The sequence below is a fragment of the Salmo salar genome, chromosome 20, assembly GCF_965601325.2.
Source record: "Salmo salar chromosome 20, fSalSal1, whole genome shotgun sequence".
In the NCBI taxonomy this organism is placed as follows: Eukaryota; Metazoa; Chordata; class Actinopteri; order Salmoniformes; family Salmonidae; genus Salmo; species Salmo salar.
The window spans coordinates 20,020,768-20,042,170 of NC_138310.1; the positions used below are offsets into that span (position 1 = coordinate 20,020,768).

General features: G+C 43.2%; 1 protein-coding gene across 1 annotated transcript; it reads right to left on the minus strand.

Annotated features, from left to right (window-relative positions):
- Positions 1 to 4,031: 4,031 nt before the first annotated feature.
- Positions 4,032 to 18,999, minus strand: cabp1a (calcium binding protein 1a). The gene is made up of 7 exons (XM_014160348.3): positions 18,068 to 18,999; positions 6,932 to 6,962; positions 6,668 to 6,811; positions 5,320 to 5,429; positions 5,115 to 5,189; positions 4,933 to 5,005; positions 4,032 to 4,476 (listed from the first exon to the last, which is right to left on the minus strand). The coding sequence occupies exons 1-7, from the start codon at positions 18,752 to 18,754 to the stop codon at positions 4,451 to 4,453; spliced, it is 1,146 nt and encodes a 381-aa protein (XP_014015823.2). The 5' UTR covers positions 18,755 to 18,999; the 3' UTR covers positions 4,032 to 4,450.
- Positions 19,000 to 21,403: the final 2,404 nt, after the last annotated feature.

The window sequence follows — 21,403 nt, forward strand, 5'->3', positions numbered from 1 at the left end:
GAGACATTACAACAATAATATTTTTTTATACCACACAAATGACCAAAATGACAAGCTACTCTGACATTGACATACTGAGATCAATAAAACGAATGACGCATGTCTTAATAGGCCAATGAAAAGAGTGATACACAGATCTTAGGCCTACAATATGAGGAGGGAATTAAAGTCCACCAACTTTCTGGTGGCACTCACTTATCCAAACTGTTTTTTCCCACAATTGCATTTTGAGATATTGCGAAAGACCTTTTAGCAGCTGCCTGCTGTTCATTGACAGCCACAACTCAACAACCAGCTGTTTGATATTTGCTGCAGTGGCTGCACAATTATGGGATTCCCGACTCTAGGCCTATGCTCTAATAATGTGACAAAACACAATCTACAGCAATTTTTTAAAATAAGCTGTTGAGCCTCTGTGGCTAAATTATTCTCTCTGGTATACTATTTACAATTATTTCATTCATTTCTGTAGAGACAGGAGTAATTATATGCACTGAACAAAAATATAAACGCAACATGCAACAATTTCAAAGATTTTACTGCGTTACAGCTCATATAAGGAAATCAGTCACGTTACAAATTCCCTGTTGATGACTGTTATCAGCATCTCACAACCCTGAGCTGCAAACTCCACTCCCCATCCCCAATGACCGGAGCCTGAGAGTCTGTGAGTATTGTTCTTCATAGTTAGTTACTACTATTGCCTATTGTATGTTGCCCGTCTGAGTTCACTGTGCTGTGTAAAACTCATATGGCATATGCAATCTATACAGCCTTTACTGCTACAGTGCCTTCGGAAAGTATTCAGACCCATTTACTTTTTCCACATTTTGTTATGTTACAGCCTTATTCTAACATTTATTAAATACCTAAAAATCCTGATCAATCTACACACAATATCCCATAATGACAAACCAAAAACAGGTTTTTAGAAAATGTTGCCAATATGTTAAAAATAAAAACAGAAATATGTTATTTACATAAGTATTTAGACCCTTTGCCATGAGATTCGAAAATGAGCTCAGGTGCACCCTGTTTCCATTGAAAATGCTTGAGATATTTCTACAACTTAATTGGAGTCCACATTAGAAATGATTTGGAAAGGCACACACCTGTCTATATAAGTTGACAGTGCAAGTCAGAGCAAAAACCAAGCTATGAGGTTGAAGGAATTGTCCGTAGAGCTTCGAGACAGGATTGTGTCGAGGCACATATCTGAGGAAGGGTACCAAAACATTTCTGCAGCATTGAAAGTCCCCAAGAACACAGTGACCTCCATCATTCTTAAATGGAAGAAGTTTGGAACACGTCGATCCAGAGCATCCCAAACATGCTCAATGGGTTACATGTCTGGTGAGTATGCAGGCCATGGAAGAACAGGGACATTTTCAGCTTCCAGGAATTGTGTACAGATCCTTACGACATGGAGCAGTGTATTATCATCCTGAAACATGAGGTGATGGCAGCGGATGAATGGCATGACAATGGGCCTCAGGATCTCGTCATGGAATCTCTGTGCATTGAAATTGCCATTGATAAAATGCAAATTTGTTCATTGTTTGTAGTTTATGCTTGCCCGTACCACAACCCCACAGCCACCATGGAGCACTCTGTTCACAGCATTGACATCTGCCCAGTACAGTTGAAACTGGGATTAAGCCGTGAAGAACACACTTTTCCAGTGTGCCAGTACACATCGAAGATTTGTGCAGAAATTCTTTGATTGTGAAAGCCCACAGTTTCCTCAGCTGTCTGGGTGGCTGGTCTCAGACGATCCCCCAGGTGAAGAAGCCAGATGTGGAGGTCCTGGGCTGTCGTGGTTACACGTGGTCTGCGGTTGGGAGGCCAATTGGAAGTACTGCCAAATTCTCTAAAAAGATGTTGCTTATGGTAGAGAAATTAACATTCAATTCTCTGGCAACAGCTCTGGTAAACATTCCTTCAGTCAGCATGCCAATTGCACACTCCCTCAAAACTTCTGTGGCACTGTGTTGTGACAAAACCACACATTCTAGTGTCCTTTTATTGTCCCCAGCGCAAGGTGCACCTGTGTAATGATCATGCTGTTTAATCAGCTTCTTGATATGCCACACTTGTCATGTGGATGGATTATCTTGGCAAAGGTGAAATGCTCACTACAATGGATGTAAACAAATTTGTGCACGTTTGCAAGAAATAAGCTTTTTGTGCGTCTGGAATATTTCTGTGTTCTTTTATTTCAGCTCATGAAACATGGGACCAACACTTTACATGTTGCATTTATATTTTGTTCAGTGTACATGTATTGTAACTCGACTTAGGTTTATTGCTCTGTATAGTTTGTACATTATGCAATTTAAAAAGGAAGGTTTGATGTGTCAGTCCAAATGTCCTTTTGAGACACTTCTTTACTTCACTGTTGCCTAGTATAGGCTAGGCTTATTACATTTGTCTTGTAGTCTTTTATATCCTGGCTTTACAGCATAGTCCTGGGACATATTGCATAACTGAAAAAAGACACATTTATTTTTAGTACTCTGTAGCCTACTATATACATTAGACAATGTATTCAATTTACTGTGTCACAAATACAGATACATACTGTAATTACAAGTAGGTTTGTCTCTTTGGCATGCATAACAACAGCAAAAGGACAAACTATGACTAACATACAGGAAACAGACAGACAAGCTACTGTACACAAACCATCATGTTTTGAGTGCGCTGCACATAAATGTGAAGAAAAGCTACTATTTTCCAGATCTGGGGTTGGCTTGTTCACGGAGGTCCTCGTTGCTCTTGCTTGTCCGTCCCATCACCCCATTGCATTACAGACAGGATCTGGTGCTTTTATGGTACTGGGTAAACACAGTGATCACAATTTAAAAGATCACACAGTATCAAGGACCAGTTAATCAAATGAATGAAAGTGTAAAATTGCTGCTGCTTTCTGAGATCTTTTGTTCAGTCCCAGGATCACACAGATAGGACATCCAAATTAAGCAGTATAAAACAAATAATTTATAAACCATGAGATGGTGGGTACAAGGACAGTAAAAATAGGTGCACAAATACACACATCTGTGGGACATAAACACTCAAAACTATGCATTCTTCTGTTCACACAGGTAACGTGGTGGTGGAGTTCATGGTCACAGGTAACGTGGTGGAGAAGTTCTTGGTCACAGGTAACGTGGTGGAGTTGTTCTTGGTCACAGGTAACGTGGTGGAGGAGTTCTTGGTCACAGGTAACGTGGTGGTGGAGTTCTTGGTCACAGGTAACGTGGTGGAGTTGTTCTTGGTCACAGGTAACGTGGTGGTGGAGTTCTTGGTCACAGGTAACGTGGTGGAGGAGTTCTTGGTCACAGGTAACGTGGTGGAGGAGTTCTTGGTCACAGGTAACGTGGTGGTGGAGTTCTTGGTCACAGGTAACGTGGTGGTGGAGTTCTTGGTCACAGGTAACGTGGTGGTGGAGTTCTTGGTCACAGGTAACGTGGTGGAGTTGTTCTTGGTCACAGGTAACGTGGTGGAGGAGTTCTTGGTCACAGGTAACGTGGTGGTGGAGTTCATGGTCACAGGTAACGTGGTGGTGGAGTTCATGGTCACAGGTAACGTGGTGGTGGAGTTCATGGTCACAGGTAACGTGGTGGTGGAGTTCTTGGTCATTAGATATAACACGTACATACATACAAACCCATTTGTATGCATGTGCTTTTCTCACTCTATTACCCCAAACTTGAAGAATTTACCAGTAGTCACAAGTAATATTGACATTTAAAGGGGAACTCTACAGTTGCTACATCAATTTTTGGACTTAGAAATGAATGATATACTGTATACCCATTGATTCTTGAAGAATATAACATAGATGCCTGATGAGCATGGTTCAACTGTCATACCTCATCAGAACCCAAAATATCAGCTTGTTTTACGCAAATGTTTATAAACAAGTTCAATGTAAACAAACACTGTATAGCCTCAAACATGGTTAAAACTAGAATGTTGATATCATGGATGGTCAGTCTTTGAGCTGTCCATGAATTTCAAAGTGGTTCCATTTTTCCAGGCTTACTCCTTAGCCTTTTACCAAAACACAAGCGTTATTGTTTCAATGGCGGATTGCCCTTTAAAGGTCGAGAAACAAAACTTGCCTAAATAGCAGGCTACACACAAGTGTATGCAGTTTGTGGAGGGTTAAAAGTGCAGGAAACCATAAGCAGGTCAGTCTGTAAACTACAGTAGAATTTGCCTCTGTTGGACTGTGGGGCTTTTAGAGAAGAACACTATTTTGGGGAGAACAGTGTTAATCCGTTTCTCCTTAGATGTAAGGGCTTTAATTCCAGTTTCCCTCAGGAAAGAAATTGCTCAGAGGTCCTAGTATTTCCTCTGCTTTGCTCATTCGATGATGAAAAAGTGGCAGAGGTTCACATTCAGCATAAATAACTTGAAGCCATATTGACCACTCCTCCTCTCAGCGGAACATCATTCGTACAAACTCTGTGAAAAGAGAGGATAAGATCTGTCAAAGATTAGAAGTTCAGACAGTGTGTGTGTGTTTGTCTGGTGTGTGTGTGGTAAAATATGCATATTTTATCTCCGTGTGGGAGTGGACAGTATCATATGTTACTATACATGTCTATATTTGACTCACAGTGATTTGACCCATAGTTGTTTATATGATGGAGACCACACTTTCCTTACATGATTGAAACACAGTTTGCAAATATCAAAGCTATTTGAAGCTTTGCCAGAAAGTGGATAAAAGGAAGGAAATATAATGGGAGCGAAGAGTAAGGAAGACCAGTCGACATCAAGCATTCATGAAGCACTCCTGTCCCAGCAGGTGGAGACTACCTTGCATACAGCATAAGTAGCAAAGTCTCTAGCTATTACAATATTATCTGTGATTTATTATTCTGCTGGTATAGATAAACAAGATCTGCATCAGCTTACCTTCAAAGTCAACATGCCCATCACCATTCAAGTCAATGTCCCTCAGGATATCCTCTAAGTCCCTATGGCCAACCTACAGTCCAGTAACATAGGAGGAATAAGTCTGTGCAAAACAAACAGTTTTTAGTAGTGATGCATACATTGATTAAGCTACTCTGACAGACTTGATTCTGTAACCTCACCTGTTGTCCCAGCAACTTCCTCATGGCTTCTCTCAGCTCAGCTATGCTTATAGCTCCATCACCATTGGCGTCAAACTTCAAGAGGAAAAAAACTAATGATCACGTTCATAATCCATAGCATGAAAAATTAGACAGACAGACAACATAACTACTTTTCTCCGTATCACCCTCTCCTCCCTCTCTCTCTGCCAATCCGGTTTCTCACCTCTTTGAAGGCATCTCTTAGTTCTTTCACACCAATCATATCTGCAGTTTCAGCGAGAAGTTTGGGGCCCATCAACTCCACAAAATCCTCAAAATCAACATGACCTCCCACTTTACAAAAAGAGAAGAAACGAGGGAGAAAGAAGATGTTAGGGGAGGGAATTAGCAAACCATGGTGTAATGTACCTTTACTGCAAATACACTATATATACACAAAAGTATGTGGACACCCCTTCAAATTAGTGGATTTGACTATTTCAGCCACACCCGTTGCTGACAGGTGTATAAAATCGAACACACAGCCATGCAATCTCCATAGCTAAACATTGGCAGTAGAACGGCCTTACTGAAGAGCTCAGTGACTTTCAAAGTGGCACCGTCATAGGATGCCACCTTTCCAATAAGTCAGTTTGTCAAATTTCTGCCCTGCTAGAGCTGCCCCGGTCAACTGTAAGTGCTGTTATTATGAAGTGGAAACATCCAGGAGCAACAATGGCTCAGCCGCTAAGTGCTGAAGCACGTAGAAATCACCTGTCCTCGGTTGCAACACTCCCTACCGTGTTCCAAACTGCCTCTGGAAGCAACGTCAGCACGAGAACTGTTCATCTGGAGCTTCATGAAATGGGTTTCCATGGCCGAGCAGCCGCACACAAGCCTAAGATCACCATGCGCAATGCCAAGCGTCGTTTGGGGTGGTGTAAAGTTTGTCCCCATTGGACTCTGGAGCAGTGGAAACGTGTTCTCTGGAGTGATGAATCACGCTTCACCATCTGGCAGTCCGACGGATGAATCTGGGTTTGGCGGACGCCAGGAGAACACTACATGCCCCAATGCATAGTGCCAACTGTAAAGTTTGGTGGAGAAGGAATAATGGTCTGGGGCTGTTTTTCATTGTTCGGGCTAGGCCCCTTAGTTCCAGTGAAGGGAAATCTTAACACTACAGCATACAATGACATTTTAGACGATTCTGTGCTTCCAACTTTGTGGCAACAGTTTGGGGAAGGCCCTTTCCTATTTCAGCATTACAATACCCCCATGCACAAAGCGAGGTCCATACAGAAATCGTTTGTCAAGATCGGTTTGGAAGAACTTGACTGGCCTGCACAGAGCCCTGACCTCAACCCCAGCAAACACCTTTGGGATGAATTGGAAGGCCCGTCCCCACTAATGCTCTTGTGGCTGAATGGAAGCAAGTCCCTGCAGCAATGTTCCAACATCTAGTGGAAAGCCTTCCCAGAAGAGTAGAGGCTGTTATAGCAGCAAAGGGGGGGACCAACTCCATATTAATGCCCATGATTTTGGAATGAGATGTTCAACGAGCAAGCGTCCACATACTTTCACACTCTTACAATTCATGTTGATCTGTTGGCTCAGTTCTATCAACTCCATTTCAGTAGGCATGTATCCCATGGATCTCATGCAGTTTCCCAGGTCTTTACAGCTGATGAAACCGTCTTTGTTCTTATCAAACTCCTTAAAAGCATCCCGCAACTCTGAAGAGAGAATACAGAGGAAGATTACTCTGCAGTGATCTGAAAACGACTGTACTACTGCCACTACCAGCGACAACTACAGAGAGACAAGCACAGGAATGTACATGAAAAAACACTTACCATCAATCTCCTCTGGCCTCAGCTTTCTGTTCTATTAGGGCAAAGAAGACAGTCTCAGTATAGTCAGAATTGGCAATAAAATTCAGTTAACAATGAATAAAAATCAACATCATGAATAAGTCATTTAGTGACAATAACAAAAGTCGTTCCTATTATATTCTTACACTATCTGATGCTAACAATGCCAGAAACAAAGTGACTTTGAAAGGTAAATCAGCGGTCTGCTCCATGATCATTTATTCTGGTGCAACTCAAGCAAGGGACAATAGCTATATAGTAAAGAATTAAGTCACTGGAATGTTTTCAAACATCTAATGACACCCGTTGAGACTGCTCCCTGCGTCATCAGACGCACAGCACAACTGGGAAACGCCTGTCTTTCAGTCTGCAAAAGAATGTAGCTGTGTTCTTTTGTCAGCTCTGGCTTACAATGAAAGCAACCTTTAAAGGATACAGAAGACAGAGAGGGAGAGAGACATATCCCAGAACCCTTAGGGGTTAACCTGCAAAGCAGAGAGAAGTGTAAACACAGCGTCAACTCTGACGTCAGTCCCAAAGAACTGTCTGACCGGAACCACTCACACAGAAAACAGAGAGGCCCAAAGAGATAGTGTTGGCTAAACATCAAGCAGCCATCAGGAGCCACAACTAAGTCTTCACCAATAACCTAAATCACACAGACCAGAGGTGTTTCCTTTGACATCATTCACAACACAAACATAAAATGTAAAACAAAGTGTGTTGAACATGGCGTATGTACACCCAGGTAAGTCCATGTTTGCTGTCTCATCAGTATAATTGTACACACACATCAAATCAAATTGTATTTGTCACATGCAGCAAATACAACCTTACCGTGAAATGCTTACTTACAAGCCCTTAACCAACAATGCAGAGTAAGAAAATACTAAATATTAAAGTAAAAAAAGTAGCACAATAAAATAATCCCGAAGCTTTAAACAGGGGGTACCGGTACCGAGTCACTGTGCCAGGGTACGGGTCAGTCGAGGTAATTGAGGTCATATGTACATGTGGGTAGGGGTAAAGTGACTATGCATAGATAATAAACAGAGAGTAGCAGCAGCCTAAAACAGGGGGGGGGGGTCAATGCAAATAGTCCGCGTAGCCATTTGATTAACTGTTCAGCAGTCGTATGGCTTGGGGGTAGAAGCTGTGAAGGAGCTTTTTGGACATAGACTTGGAGCTCCGGTACTGCTTGCCGTGCAGTAGCAGAGAAAATAGTCTATGACTTGGGTGGCTGGAGTCTGACAATTTTTAGGGCTTTTGACGCCGCCTGGTATGGAGGTCCTGGATTGCAGTAAGCTTGGCCCCAGTGATGTACTGGGCCGTACACACTATCCTCTGTAGTGCCTTGCAGTTGGATGCCGAGCAGTTGCCATACCAGGCGGTGATGCAACCAGTCAAGATGCTCTCGATGGTGCAGCTGTAGAACCTTTTGAGGATCTGAGGACCATTGCCAAATCTTTTCAGTCTCCGGAGGGGGAATACAATGCATTCGGAAAGAATTTAGACCCCTTCCCCTTTTCCACAGTTACAGCTTTATGAGACTCGAAATTGAGCTCAGGTACCTCCTGTTTCCATTGATCCTCTTTGAGATGTTTCTATAACTTGTAGTCCACCTGTGGCAAATTAGATGAATTGGACATTGTAAAGGCACACACACCTGTCTATATAAGGTCGCACAGTTGACAGTGCATGTCAGAGCAAAAAGCAAGCCATGAGGTTAAGACAGGATTGTGGCAAAGCGCAGATTTGGGGAAGGGTACCAAAACATTTGGCGCGAAGGTTCGCCTTCCAACAGGACAACAACCGTTAGCACACAGCCAAGACAATGCAGGAGTGGCTCTGGGACGTGTTTCTGAATGTCCTTAAGTGTCCCAGTCAGAGCCTGGACCTGAACCCGATCTAACATCGCTGGAGACCTGAAAATAGCTGTGCAGCGACGCTCCCCATCCAACCTGACAGAGCTTGAGAGGATCTGCAGAGAAGAATGGGAGAAACTCCCCAATACAGGTGTGCCAAGCTTTTAGCGTCATACCCAAGAAGACGCGAGGCTGTAATCGCTGCCGAAGGTGCTTCAACAAAGTACTGAGTAAATGGTCTGAATACTTATGTAAATGTGATATTTCAGTTTTTGCATTGTCATTATGGGGTATTGTGTGTAGATTGATGAGTGAAAACGTAATAAAACCTAGAAAAATTCAAGGGGTCTTAATACTTTCCGAAGGCACTGTAGGCATTGTCTTGCCCTCTTCACGACTGTCTTGGTGTGTTTGGACCATGGTGATGTGGACACCAAGGAACTTGAAGCGCTCAACCCGCTCCACTATAGCTCCATCGATGTAAAATGGGGACATGCTCGGCCCTCCTTTTCCTGTAGTCCACAATCAGCTCCTTTGTCTTGCTCACGTTGAGGGAGAGGTTGTTGTCCTGGAACCACACTGCCAGGTCTCTGACCTCCTCCCTATAGGCTGCCGGTGATCAGGCCTACCACCGTTTTGTAGTCGGAAAACTTAATGATGGCCACGTAGTCGTGGGTGAACAGGGAGTACAGGAGGGGACCAAGCATGCACCCGGGGGCCCCCGTAGCAGATGTGTCGTTGCCTACCCTTACCAACTGGGGATGGCCCGTCAGCTAGTCCAGGATCCAGTTGCAGAGGGAGGTTTTTAGTCCACGGGTCCTTAGCTTAGTAATGAGCTTTGAGGGCAATATGTTGTTGAACGCTAATCTGTAGTCAATGAACAGCATTCTCATGTAGGAGTTCCTTTTGTCCAGGTGGGAAAGGGCAGTGTGGAGTGCAATAGAGATTGCGTCATCTGTGGATCTGTTGGGGCGGTATGTGAATTGGACTGGGTCTAGGGTTTCTGGGATGATAGTGTTGATGTGAGCCATGACCAGCCTTTCAAAGCACTTCATGGCTACAGGCGTGAGTACTATGGGTCAGTAGTCATTTAGGCAGGTTACCTTGGTGTTCTTGGGCACAGGAACTATGGTGGTCTGCTTGAAACATGTAGGTATTACATACTGTCAGGAAGAGGTTGAAAATATCAGTGAAGATACTTGCCAGTTGGTCAGCGCATGCTCTGAGTACACGTCCTGGTAATCCGTCTATTTAAAAGTCTTACTCACATCAGCTACGGAGAGCGTGATCACATGGTTGTGTCCGGAACAGCTTGTTCTCTCATGCATGCTTCAGTGTTGCTTGCCTCGAAGTGCGTATAGAAGTAATTTAGCTTGTCTGGTAGGCTCATGTCTCTGGGCAGCTCACGGCTGGGCTTCACTTTGTAATCCTTAATAATTTGCAAGCCCTGCCACATCCGACGAGCATCAGAGCCGGTGTAGTAGGATTCAATCTTAAACTGTATTGATGCTTTGCCTGTTTGACGGTTCATCGGGGGATTTCTTATAAGCGTCCGGATTAGTGTCCAGCTCCTTGAAAGCAGCAGCTCTAGACTGTAGCTCAGTGCGGATGTTGCCTGTAATCCATGGCTTCTGGTTGGGATATGTACGTACATTCACTGTGGGGATGACGTCATCGATGCACTTATTGATGAAGCTGGTGACTGAGGTAGTATACTCCTCAATGCCGTCGGCTGAATCCCGGAACATATTCCAGTCTGTGCTAGCAAAACAGTCCTGTAGCTTAGCATCTGTGTCACCTGACCACTTCCGTATTGAGCGAGTCACTGGTACTTCCTGCTTTAGTTTTTGGTTGTAAGCATAGAATTATGGACGGATTTGCCAAATGGATGTGTTAAATGTCTGATTGCATTTACCAAACAAACACACACACGGATACAAAAATATATATGGGTTTGTGTGTTGAGACTTACTATTGTCCAGGTCATTGCGCAGGAAGATGCAGGTGGTCCCATAATGTTGTGAATGAGTGCGCAGTTTTGTGCTAGGGCCGTGAGGGGCACCTGAAAGGCCCCTGTAAGGGCAAAGCCCCTTTCCTCGCAGAACTGCACCACTCTGTACTGCCTCCTGTCTTCATGGACCAGCTTTCTAGGGGGCCAGGGGGGTTCGGGTATATGGAGGGCAGTTAAACGTGATTTATGCTTGATCCGGCAATGCGGAGGACTCCGCATTTCTCCGTATAGCTCCACATTGACATGATTAGTTGACGGTAGGTGGGGGCGGTACATCCTGTATAAACACTTCCTTGACAAGTTCCTTCACAACAAACATGGAGAACTTTGACGAAAGGCTATCAGAACAAGTTCGCAAATAAACATCTTTATGGTACCTCATGTAGTGATTTCAAAGACACAAAAATGTGTTTAACTCCTGGAAAGAAAAAACAGGGAGGTAATTGGGATAGAAGGACGCTGGATTAGCACACATTCAACAAATCTGATTTAACAAAGTGTATATTCGTCAAATCCATCATGACTAATGAATAACAAGCCCACAATGTGGTTACTAAAATCCGATTTGGATATATTTAGCTGTTTTCGCTGCATAACATTTAGAAGTTATCCCTTTTCAGGTTTAGAAGAAGTGACTGCTAAATGCTAACTCCCGTTCGTATAAGCTGGTAGCATAGCTACAGTAGCATACAGAAATCGGTTGTGGTAGTCAAAGTAGTTTTTAACTGTAATGCAGTTGATAATGACGATGACCTGAACATGTATTGGGGTTGACAATGGTTTGGTTGAGTTCCATTGACCTCTTTACCACATCTATGAAAGGGGAAGCTTGCCACAAGAAGTGGAGACAGGCAGTTGCGGGACCAAAAAAATGAAGGGTTGAAGTGGAGATGCAGGTGGGAAAATGGTGGCGCTTTTTTACTTCATAATTTCTTGGCTGAGCTCCTATGTCAAGCACCGGGAAACTAAAGTGCAAGAAGTATGAATGCTCTGACTTCTGCGGAAGCTGCATGGCCACTGCAGACGCCAGATTGACAATAAATCGGTTTTGAGAGACCCGTAGTAATCAAATGTATTTGTAAAGCCCTTCTTACATCAGCTGATGTCACAAAGTGCTGTACAGAAACCCAGCATAAAACCCCAAACGGCAAGCAATGTAGGTGTAGAAGCACGGTGGCTAGGAAAAACTCCCTACAAAGGCCAGAATCTAGGAAGTAACCTAGAGAGGAACCAGGCTATGAGGGGTGGCCAGTCAGCAGCTATGGGACCGAATGGATACAGAGGTACAGTTGTGAGTTGTATTGTGTGTGTGAGTAGGGGCACAACTTTCATTGGGGATGGGGGGGTGGGGATGTCCCCTCCACATTCTGAAATTGTATTCCCCCCAGTTTTATCATTGGATTGTGATACAAAACGAGGCAACGGTGTGCTTTAGGACCATGCGGACGGTTCCGAGCGGTCAGGTAGGCTGTTTGGAGTGTTTAACTGACTGGATAAAAAAAATTGTCCCCCCACTTCTAAAACCAAAGATGGACACCTGTCTGTAATTCTCTAATTTCTTTAAAAACGTTGTAAGGGCTGCAGTGCATAATACCTACTTGACATTTGTCTATTTGATTGTTTGTATTTAGTTTCTTCACAATTATTATTTATTATTATAATTGTTTTTAACGTCTTCCTTCTAGCTAGCCCATCTAGGGACTTTAAAAAAAAGTTATTTCTTGAATGTATTTAATTTTCTTAGGGAACAATTGTGACGCTAAATGTTTTTATCTATTTGCCCAGGGACTACAGCTGAAAACTATCCAGCAGAAATGTTAATTGAAGTGCATTGTCCCAGTCAAATAATTAAAATAAATATATATGAATGACCTGTTTAAAGTGCTAAGGGCCCTGCCTTCGACCTGTTAATTATGTCATGCTGCATCTCAGTCATATTATAATCCTTATCAGTCCTTAGCTTGTGCTGCTACCTTTTATCAAATGTAATTTCTACAATGTAGTAAAAATAAAGAAAAACCCTGGAATGTATATTTTTGTTGTTGTCGTTTCTCTGTAATACTGCTAGCCACCTAGCAATTTTATGACGATGGCTTTAGCTAGACCAGATAGGTTCCCAACCTCATGACTAGCTACCAAGATGCCATTTCAGGCTATCCATTTTTTTATTTTTTCTATTTCACCTTTATTTAACCAGGTAGGCCAGTTGAGAACAAGTTCTCATTTACAACTGTGACCTGGCCAAGATAAAGCAAAGCAGTGTGACAAAAACAACACAGAGTTACACATGGGATAAACAAACGTACAGTCAATGACACAATAGAAAAATCTAGATACAGTGTGTGCAAATGTAGTAAGATTAGGGAGGTAAAGCAATAAATAGGTCAATAGTGGCAAAATAATTACAATTTAGCATTAAGACTGGAGAGATCGATGTGCAGATGATGATGTGCAAGTAGAGATACTGGGGTGCAAAATAGGAAAAATAAATAGCAATATGGGGATGAGGTAGTTGGGTGGGCTATTTACAGATGGGCTGTGTACAAGTACAGTGATCGGTAAGCTGCTCTGACAGCTGATGCTTAAAGTTAGTGAGGGAGATATAAGTCTCCAGCTTCAGTGATTTTTGCAATTCGTTCCAGTCATTGGCAGCAGAGAACTGGAAGGAAAGGCGGCCAAAGGAAGAGTTGGCTTTGTGGATGACCAGTGAAATACACCTGCTGGAGCGCGTGCTATGGGTGGGTGTTGCCATGGTGACCAGTGAGCTGAGATAAGGCAGCGCTTTACCTAGCAAAGACTTGTAGATGACCTGGAGCCAGTGGGTTTGCCGACGAATATGAAGTGAGGGCCAGCCAACAAGAGCATACAGGTCGCAGTGGTGGGTAGTATATGGGGCTTTGGTGACAAAACGGATGGCACTGTGATAGACTACATCTAATTTGCTGAGTAGAGTGTTGGAGGCTATTTTGTAAATGACATCGCCGAAGTCAAGGATCGGTAAGATAGTCAGTTTTACGAGGGTATGTTTAGCAGCATGAGTGAAGGAGGCTTTGTTTGCAAAATAGGCAGCCGATTCTAGATTTAATTTTGGATTGGAGATGCTTAATGTGAGCCTGGAAGTAGAGTTTACAGTCTAACCAGACACCTAGAATATGTAGACAACTACAAATACCTAAGTCAGAACCGTCCAGAGTAGTGATGCTAGGCGGGCAGCGATCGGTTGAAGAGCATGCATTTAGTTTTACTAGCATTTAAGAGCAGTTGGAAGCCACGGAAGGAGTGTTGTATGGCATTGAAGCTTGTCTGGAGGTTTGTTAATATAGTGTCCAAAGAAGGGCCAGAAGTATACAGAATGGTGTCGTCTGCGTAGAGGTGGATCAGAGAATCACCAGCAGCAAGAGTGACATCATTGATATATACAGAGAAAAGAGTCGGCCTGATAATTTAACCTTGTGGCACCCCCATAGAGACTGCCAGAGGTCCGGAAAACAGGCCCTCCGATTTGACACACTGACCTCTATCAGAGAAGTAGTTGGTGAAACAGGCGAGGCAGTCATTTGAGAAACCAAGGCTGTTGAGTCTGCCGATAAGAATGCGGTGATTGGCAGAGTCGAAAGCCTTGGCCAGGTCGATGAAGACGGCTGCACAGTACTGTCTTTTATCGATGGCGGTTATGATATGATTTAGAACCTTGAGCGTGGCTGAGGTGCACCCATGACCAGCTCGGAAAACAGTGGAGAAGGTACAGTGGGATTCAAAATGGTCGGTGATCTGTTTGTTAACTTGGCTTTCGAAGACTTTAGAAAGGCAGGGCAGAATGGATATAGGTCTGTAACAGACTGGGTCTAGAGTGTCCCCCCCTTTGAAGAGGGGGATGACCGCAGCAGCTTTCCAATCTTTAGGGATCTCAGACGTTACAAAAGAGAGGTTGGTAATAGGGGTTGCAACAATTGCGGCAGATCATTTTAGAGAGAGAGAGGGTCCAGATTGTCTAGCCCAGCTGATTTGTAGGGGTCCAGATTCTTTGCAGAGATGCAGAAAAGCATATTTAGTTTCTTAAAACAAAATAAGTCACGAGGATACAGACAGCTCAAGGGGTGTGCATTAGATATGCAGATTATTATTATTTACATATAATTAAGCACAATGATTATGGCTCTGCAGGGAAAAGCTGTTTCAGGTGTTTGAAAACTGCAATATTCTCATTCTCATCCAGAATTTTGGGGTCCTCGATACCCCTGTTCTAAATTCATGGTAACTGTACAGGTCAGAGATGAATAGATTTTTCTGCTCAACTGTCACCTGGCTCTATTTTCCCCATCTATCCTCCATTCTCCTACCCTCTCCCCCCCTCCCATGTCCTCCCCTCTCCACCTCCCATCACCTCCCCTCTCATGTCCTCCCCTCTCATGTCCTCCCCTCTGTAGACTATGACTAGGTCACACTGACCTAACAGATATACGGAGGCAATTTCACAGAGAACATCACAGAAGACGGAGAGAAAACCATGGAGGGAGAAGAAGAGGGAGGGAGGGAAACAGACAGAGCATTGTAGCGCTGCATTCATTTTTAGAACATTCTCTAATGGTCTGTTATAAAAAAAGTGAATAGGTAGAAGGAGATTTCTGCTTTATTTGTCTCAGAAACATTCCTTAAACTCTATAGACAGGCCTATCTAAACATTAGTAAATCGACTATGTGAAGGCTTATGCCACTATGTAGTTTAAGCTCGGTGTATGAATAATAATTGGCTATTTATTCCTGGGCAATAATTACAATATCTATAAAACACATCCGACACGTTTGGAAAACACCTGCTCTGGGTGCAGTGATGTGTGGAACATCTAAGTTCCTTTAACCTTGACGAGATCCTTCAAAGTGACTATGCTACATTCAAAGAGTAAAATACAAAACAGATATCATAGCTTTTTGATCAATGTATACATGAATATGCAAATAGAATTGATTTCAGTCTAATACAAATGAACAGTTCAGAACCATTCTTCTCTCTCTCTCTCCTCTGTCTTTCTCCTTCCCATGTGAACTACTATACAGTGCATTCTGAAAGTATTCAGACCCTTTCATTTTTCCACATTTTGTTACGTTACAGCCTTATTCAAAATGTTATTGAATTGTTTGTTCCCCCTCATCAGACAAAGCAAAAACAGGTTTTTACATTTTGCAAATTTATACAAAATAGAAATTTGAAATATCACATTTACATAAGTATTCAGACCGTTTACTCAGTACTTTGTTGAAGCACCTTTGACAGAGATTACAGCCTCAAGTCTTCTTGGGTATGACGCTACAAGCTTGGCACACCTGTATTTGTTTTTTTTTTCACATTCTTCTCTGCAGATCCTCTCAAGCTCTGTCAGGTTGAATGGGGAGCGTTGCTGCACAGCTATTTTCAGGTCTCTCCAGAGATGTTTGATCAGGTTCAGGTCCGGGCTCTGTCTGGGTCACTCAAGGACATTCAGAGACTTGTCCCAAAACCACTCCTGCGTTGTCTTCGCTATGTGCTTAGGGTCACTGTCCTGTTGGAAGGTGAACCTTCGCCACCAGTCTGAGGTCCTGATCAGGTTTTAATCAAGGATCTCTCTGTACTTTGCTCTGTTCATCTTTCCCTCAATCCTGACTAGTTTCCCAGTCCCTGCCACTGAAATACATCCACACAGCATGATGCTGCCACCACTATGCTTCATCGTATGGATGGTGCCAGGTTTCCTCCAGACATGAAGCTTGGCATTCAGGCCAAAGAGTTACATCTTGGTTTCATCAAACCAGACAATCTTGTTTCTCATAGTCAGAGTCTCTAAGTGCTTTTGACAAACTCCAAACAGGCTGTCATGTGCCTTTTACTGAGGAGTGGCTTCCGTCTGGCCGCTCTACCATAAAGGACTGATAGGTGGAGTGCTGCAGAGATGGTTGTCCTTCTGGAAGTTTCTCCCATCTCCACAGAGGAACTCTGGAGCTCTCTCAGAGTGACCATTGGGTTCTTGGTCACCTCCCTGACCAAGGCCCTTCTCCCCCGATTGCTCAGTTTGGCCGGGAGGTCAGCTCTAGGAAGAGTCTTGGTGGTTCCAAACCATTTCCATTTAAGAATAATGGAGGCCACTGTGTTCTTGGGGACCTTCAATGCTGCAGTACCATTCCCCAGATCTGTGCCTCGACACAACCCTGTTTCTGAGCTCTATGGACAATTCCTTCGACCTCATGGTTTGGTTTTTGCTCTGACATGCACTGTCAACTGTGGGACCTTATATAGACAGGTGTGTGCCTTTCCAAATCATGTCCAATCAATTCAATTTACCACAGGTGGACTCTAACCAAGTTGTAGAAACATCTCAATGATGATCAATGGAAACAGGATGCACCTGAGCTCAATTTCAAGTCTCATAGCAAAGGGTCTGAATACTTAGGTAAATAAGATTTTATATATTTTTTTTATACATTTGCAAATTTTTCTAAAAACCTGTATTCACTTTGTCATTATGGGCTATTGTGTGTAGATCGATTTTTATGTATTTAATCCATTTCAGAATAAGGCTGTAAAGTAACAAAATGTGGAAAAAGTTCTGAAAACTTTCAGAATGTACTGTAGCTGAGAAACCATCAATCCAGACATGGCTTTATACAGCAATGTGTGTAGCTGTGAATATATTACAATGCCAGAAAAATCTGATATGTATGGCTAATGTGTGCCCTGTGTGCTCCAAATGTGTGCATTGCTTTTCGGGATGACTTGATGTGAAACTTACAATGAGGATAGGCTATATGGTTTCCTATTCACGGTTCCCTGACAGAGGAGCTCTGATAAGAGGACTCACTGAAGCCCTCTGCACTTTCACAGACAAGCTCAGCCATTATTAATGTAATTGATTTACTCGGCTGGTGAGGCATGTTAAATAGCTGTAAGATTCCGCTACAAGATGTTAATTGTGACCCTGAAATATTAGTTTTCATGCACCATCAATTACATTCAGACTACTACCTCTATCTGAGATCAATACCCTGATAAAGATAGGCCTATTACTCCCTCTAAAGAAATAGCCAACACTACAGGGCTAGATGGGCCTTATTGATGATGAAATATAGCCTATTCCTATCTGTCATTGCCACAATGTAATCTGTTTAATCACAAGGCCCAAACTATTTGAAGAAGCGTATCCTTATAAATCAGTGATTCATTGTGAATCATTATTTTTCATAATTAAGAAATAACTTTTAATTAGGCCTTACCTGCCCAAAAACCGAGCTGAGAATTGGTCGCAAATTGAAGTCGGATTCAAAGGATGCCGCACTGGACCTTCCGGAGCGGTGAGAGGATCGGCTGGACACGGGGATAGGCGATGAGGAAGCTGGGGAAGGGATGCTGGCATTCCCGCTAGCGGACGAACTTGGCCTTGTATGGTCCCTCGAGTCAAAAAATAGCGCGGTGTCATCTCTGCAATCAGAGTGGGGCTGTATTCTGGGGTCCAAGTGGGTAGGGTGAGTGTGGCTGTGGTGGTTTGCAGGTGACGGGTCGTCCCGGGTCGTTTTCCGGTGATGCTTGGATGACTTGCAGTGTCCACTCACACCTCGGCCCAAACCATGTTGCTCAGATGGGTCATCCTGGTAGTTGGCAGCGGGTATCTGGCCGTGCGAGGCGTAGGGCTGGCTCTTACCCAGAATAGGGCAACGACCCGAGCTAGTAACGTTACCGAGTAGCGAAGGGTGGCACAGGGGTCTCCGCGCACTATCGTCGCACTCTGCCGACAATAATGACTCCTCTGCGGCTTTGCTGCTCACTTGAATTGCAGCTGGACGATGATGACGACTTCGGTCGGTTCCTGTCGTGCATTCAGGGAAGTATGTCGATCTACCGCTTACCGAGGAAGATTTCTGCAAGAACGTCCTAGATTCGGATTTGGGAAAAGAAGAACTCATGATTGCGTCTTGCTCCTAGTCTCGTTTCCGCAGTAGGCCTAGTCATTGCCGTTTGGTTGTGTATTTTCTCACATTGTCGGCCTTCGTACTGTAACAACAAAACCATAGCTGCCTTCAAAAGCTGTTCTTAAAAGTTGCATTTACCATCTGATTGCCATGTGGCGCTGATGCAGGGCGCGCGCAGACGCGTAACGAAAATCATAGCACTCCGTTCACGTCGCGTCACCTGTCACTACTATGAACATCCCTGGCTCCTTGACATTTAAAGTGTTTCGTTGTGGGAGGACCAAACACCGTGCCCATAACTGATTGTTGTAGGCAGTGGTGTAAAGTACTTAAGTAAAAATACTTGAAAGTACTACTTAAGTCGTTTTTTTGGGTATTTTCACAACTTTTTACTCCATACATTTTCCCTGACACCCAAAAGTACTTTTTACAGTTTGAATGCTTAACAGGATTGGAAAATGGCCTAATTCACACACTTATCGAGAGAACATCCCTGGTCATCCCTGGGGGAGCCGCCAGGGATTTTGGGCCCCATGAAAAGATATCTCATTGGGCCCCACCACCACTGGCCACACAAACCCTGCGCAATTGCTGTAACCACACACCTCCAGAACCCAATCGACCCATCCAAAGCTTTAAATAACTTTACCTTTGCAACTCTCTTGTAGTCCAATATTTACTGTTCGATATTTACTGACAGTGAGTTGTGAAAATATAACACTGTGCAGACATGCAGGCAACATTCTGTGGAATTCACTATTTGATGCAAGACTGATACCCTCTAAGAAATGTGCTAAAGGCCATCTTTTAGTCTAAATGTCATTTTAATGTTAACATTCTTGAATGGAAAGTTCTCTTAACGGTAATGAATAACTTAAAATAAACAACTTAAATGTACATTAACCTCTTCAATTAAAATACATTAACATAACAAACTAAATAATAAATTCTGCAGCAGATTGTTGAACTAAGTATACATACCAACTAGAAAATAAGCAGCTGTAAAAGTGGAAATGGAAAACAAAATGGGAATGAAAAGAACTGATGGTGGCGCTAGAGGAAAGGTCAAGTGGTCACCAAATCAATAGGTTTCTTCCACTTGGGGTCTTGATTGTGCACAAATGTTATGGCAATCCAGCCAATACTTTGAGATATATCTTGTTCTCAGTCTTGTTCTCATCCTGTGGGCATCATGTGTGTAGTGATCCAATATCCATGCCATTTAACAGCATGGCAATATTGCAAATGCTGTCCTGGGACATAGTGGAGCTCAAGTAGTTTAAAAAAAATCAGTTTTAGTTTACTGAAAGCTCTCTCGCTTTCAGAAACAGTCACAGGCAGTGTGCAAAATATATGTAAAGCAACTCACACTTCTCCAAAAATGCTTTGCAGCTGCATCTTACAAATTGCATTCAGGAGACCAAGAGGGGACAAGTTAGGGGGGAAAGTGGCAGCATATACAGTGTTCAGGTGTCTTACTTCATTTTGAAACTCAGGTGTAAGATCTCTGGAATACTTCATGATCAGTGGTTGGCACACAGAAGGGACTTTATCCTCACTAATCTGCCCAACTTTCAGAACAGCAGAAAATGATTCTACAATTTTTGCAGTGGTGTGGAACCTATTGTCCAAGTCACTTATGATGATGTCCATAGCAGTAAAAACACTGTTCTGAAACACCGCTGCTGCACTGTCCTGAGCTAACTCCTCTTCAGAGGTCTCACCATGGAATCTCTTCCTTTCCTCTGGTGGCTGTGTTCCTTGCTAAATTGAGTTGCAACATCCATTTGTGTAGCAATCAGTGTTGCCTTAGACAGGAGAGACTCCCATCCATCTCTAAGAGCCTGCATCTCTTCCTTTAAGGCTCTGATATTGGCTACCTCTGTGTCAAGTGAGCTTTTTCCTGACTGGAGAATCACATTCCTGTCCTCAATGCATTGCAGTACCTGCAATTATGCCAACTGACATGTCATTCAACACAATGCTGCTCACCTCCTTCTTCAGTTGGGAGTAGGGCTTGTTCAGGGGGATGGGGAGACAGGGCTTGTTCAGGGGGATGGGGAGACAGGGCTGCTGAGCCTGAAGCTGCATCTGTTGGGCCTGACACCAGGCAGGGGGAGGGACAACTGATTCAGTATGAATAGCTTGCTAAAAGTTTGCCTGCATTGATTAAATGTCGACTAAGATGAGCAAAATGTAAACAGAATTTTCTGAGAAGATATTAAGTAACTGATGTTAGGGGAGCAAAATGATCCTATTTCACTATGGACTAAGCTAACAGGTTCATTTCCACCACTCACAGACTACACCCACCTTCCTTTGTGAAACATTGGGTGACATACTGTCGCCCTTTCTTTTCTCTCTCCTGTCTTTCTTTTTTGGAAGCCAGATTGTTCTTTAGGAAGCTGAGACATGATGCTCCACCGGCACGCCTCAACACATGCGTCGCTTGTAAATGATGTCTCAGTGTTGGAGCTATCCGTAAAAAGAAAAGAAAAGGGTTCCATCTGGTTTGCTTAATATAAGGAATTTGAAATTATTTATATTTTAGATACTTAAGTAGATTTAGATTTTAGAAATTACATTTACTTTTGATAGTCAAGTATATTTAAAACCAAAGTAGGATTTTACTGAGTGACTTTC

Excerpts from the sequence above, each read along its gene's own strand:
- cabp1a (XM_014160348.3), bottom strand. The coding sequence starts at position 18,754 with ATGAGTTCTTCTTTTCCCAAATCCGAATCTAGGACGTTCTTGCAGAAA. Across the intron at positions 6,812-6,931 it reads GAGGCCAGAGGAGATTGATG|AGTTGCGGGATGCTTTTAAG; the intron begins GTAAGTGTTTTT and ends TTCTCTCTTCAG. Across the intron at positions 4,477-4,932 it reads TGGGCATGTTGACTTTGAAG|AGTTTGTACGAATGATGTTC; the intron begins GTAAGCTGATGC and ends CTCTTTTCACAG.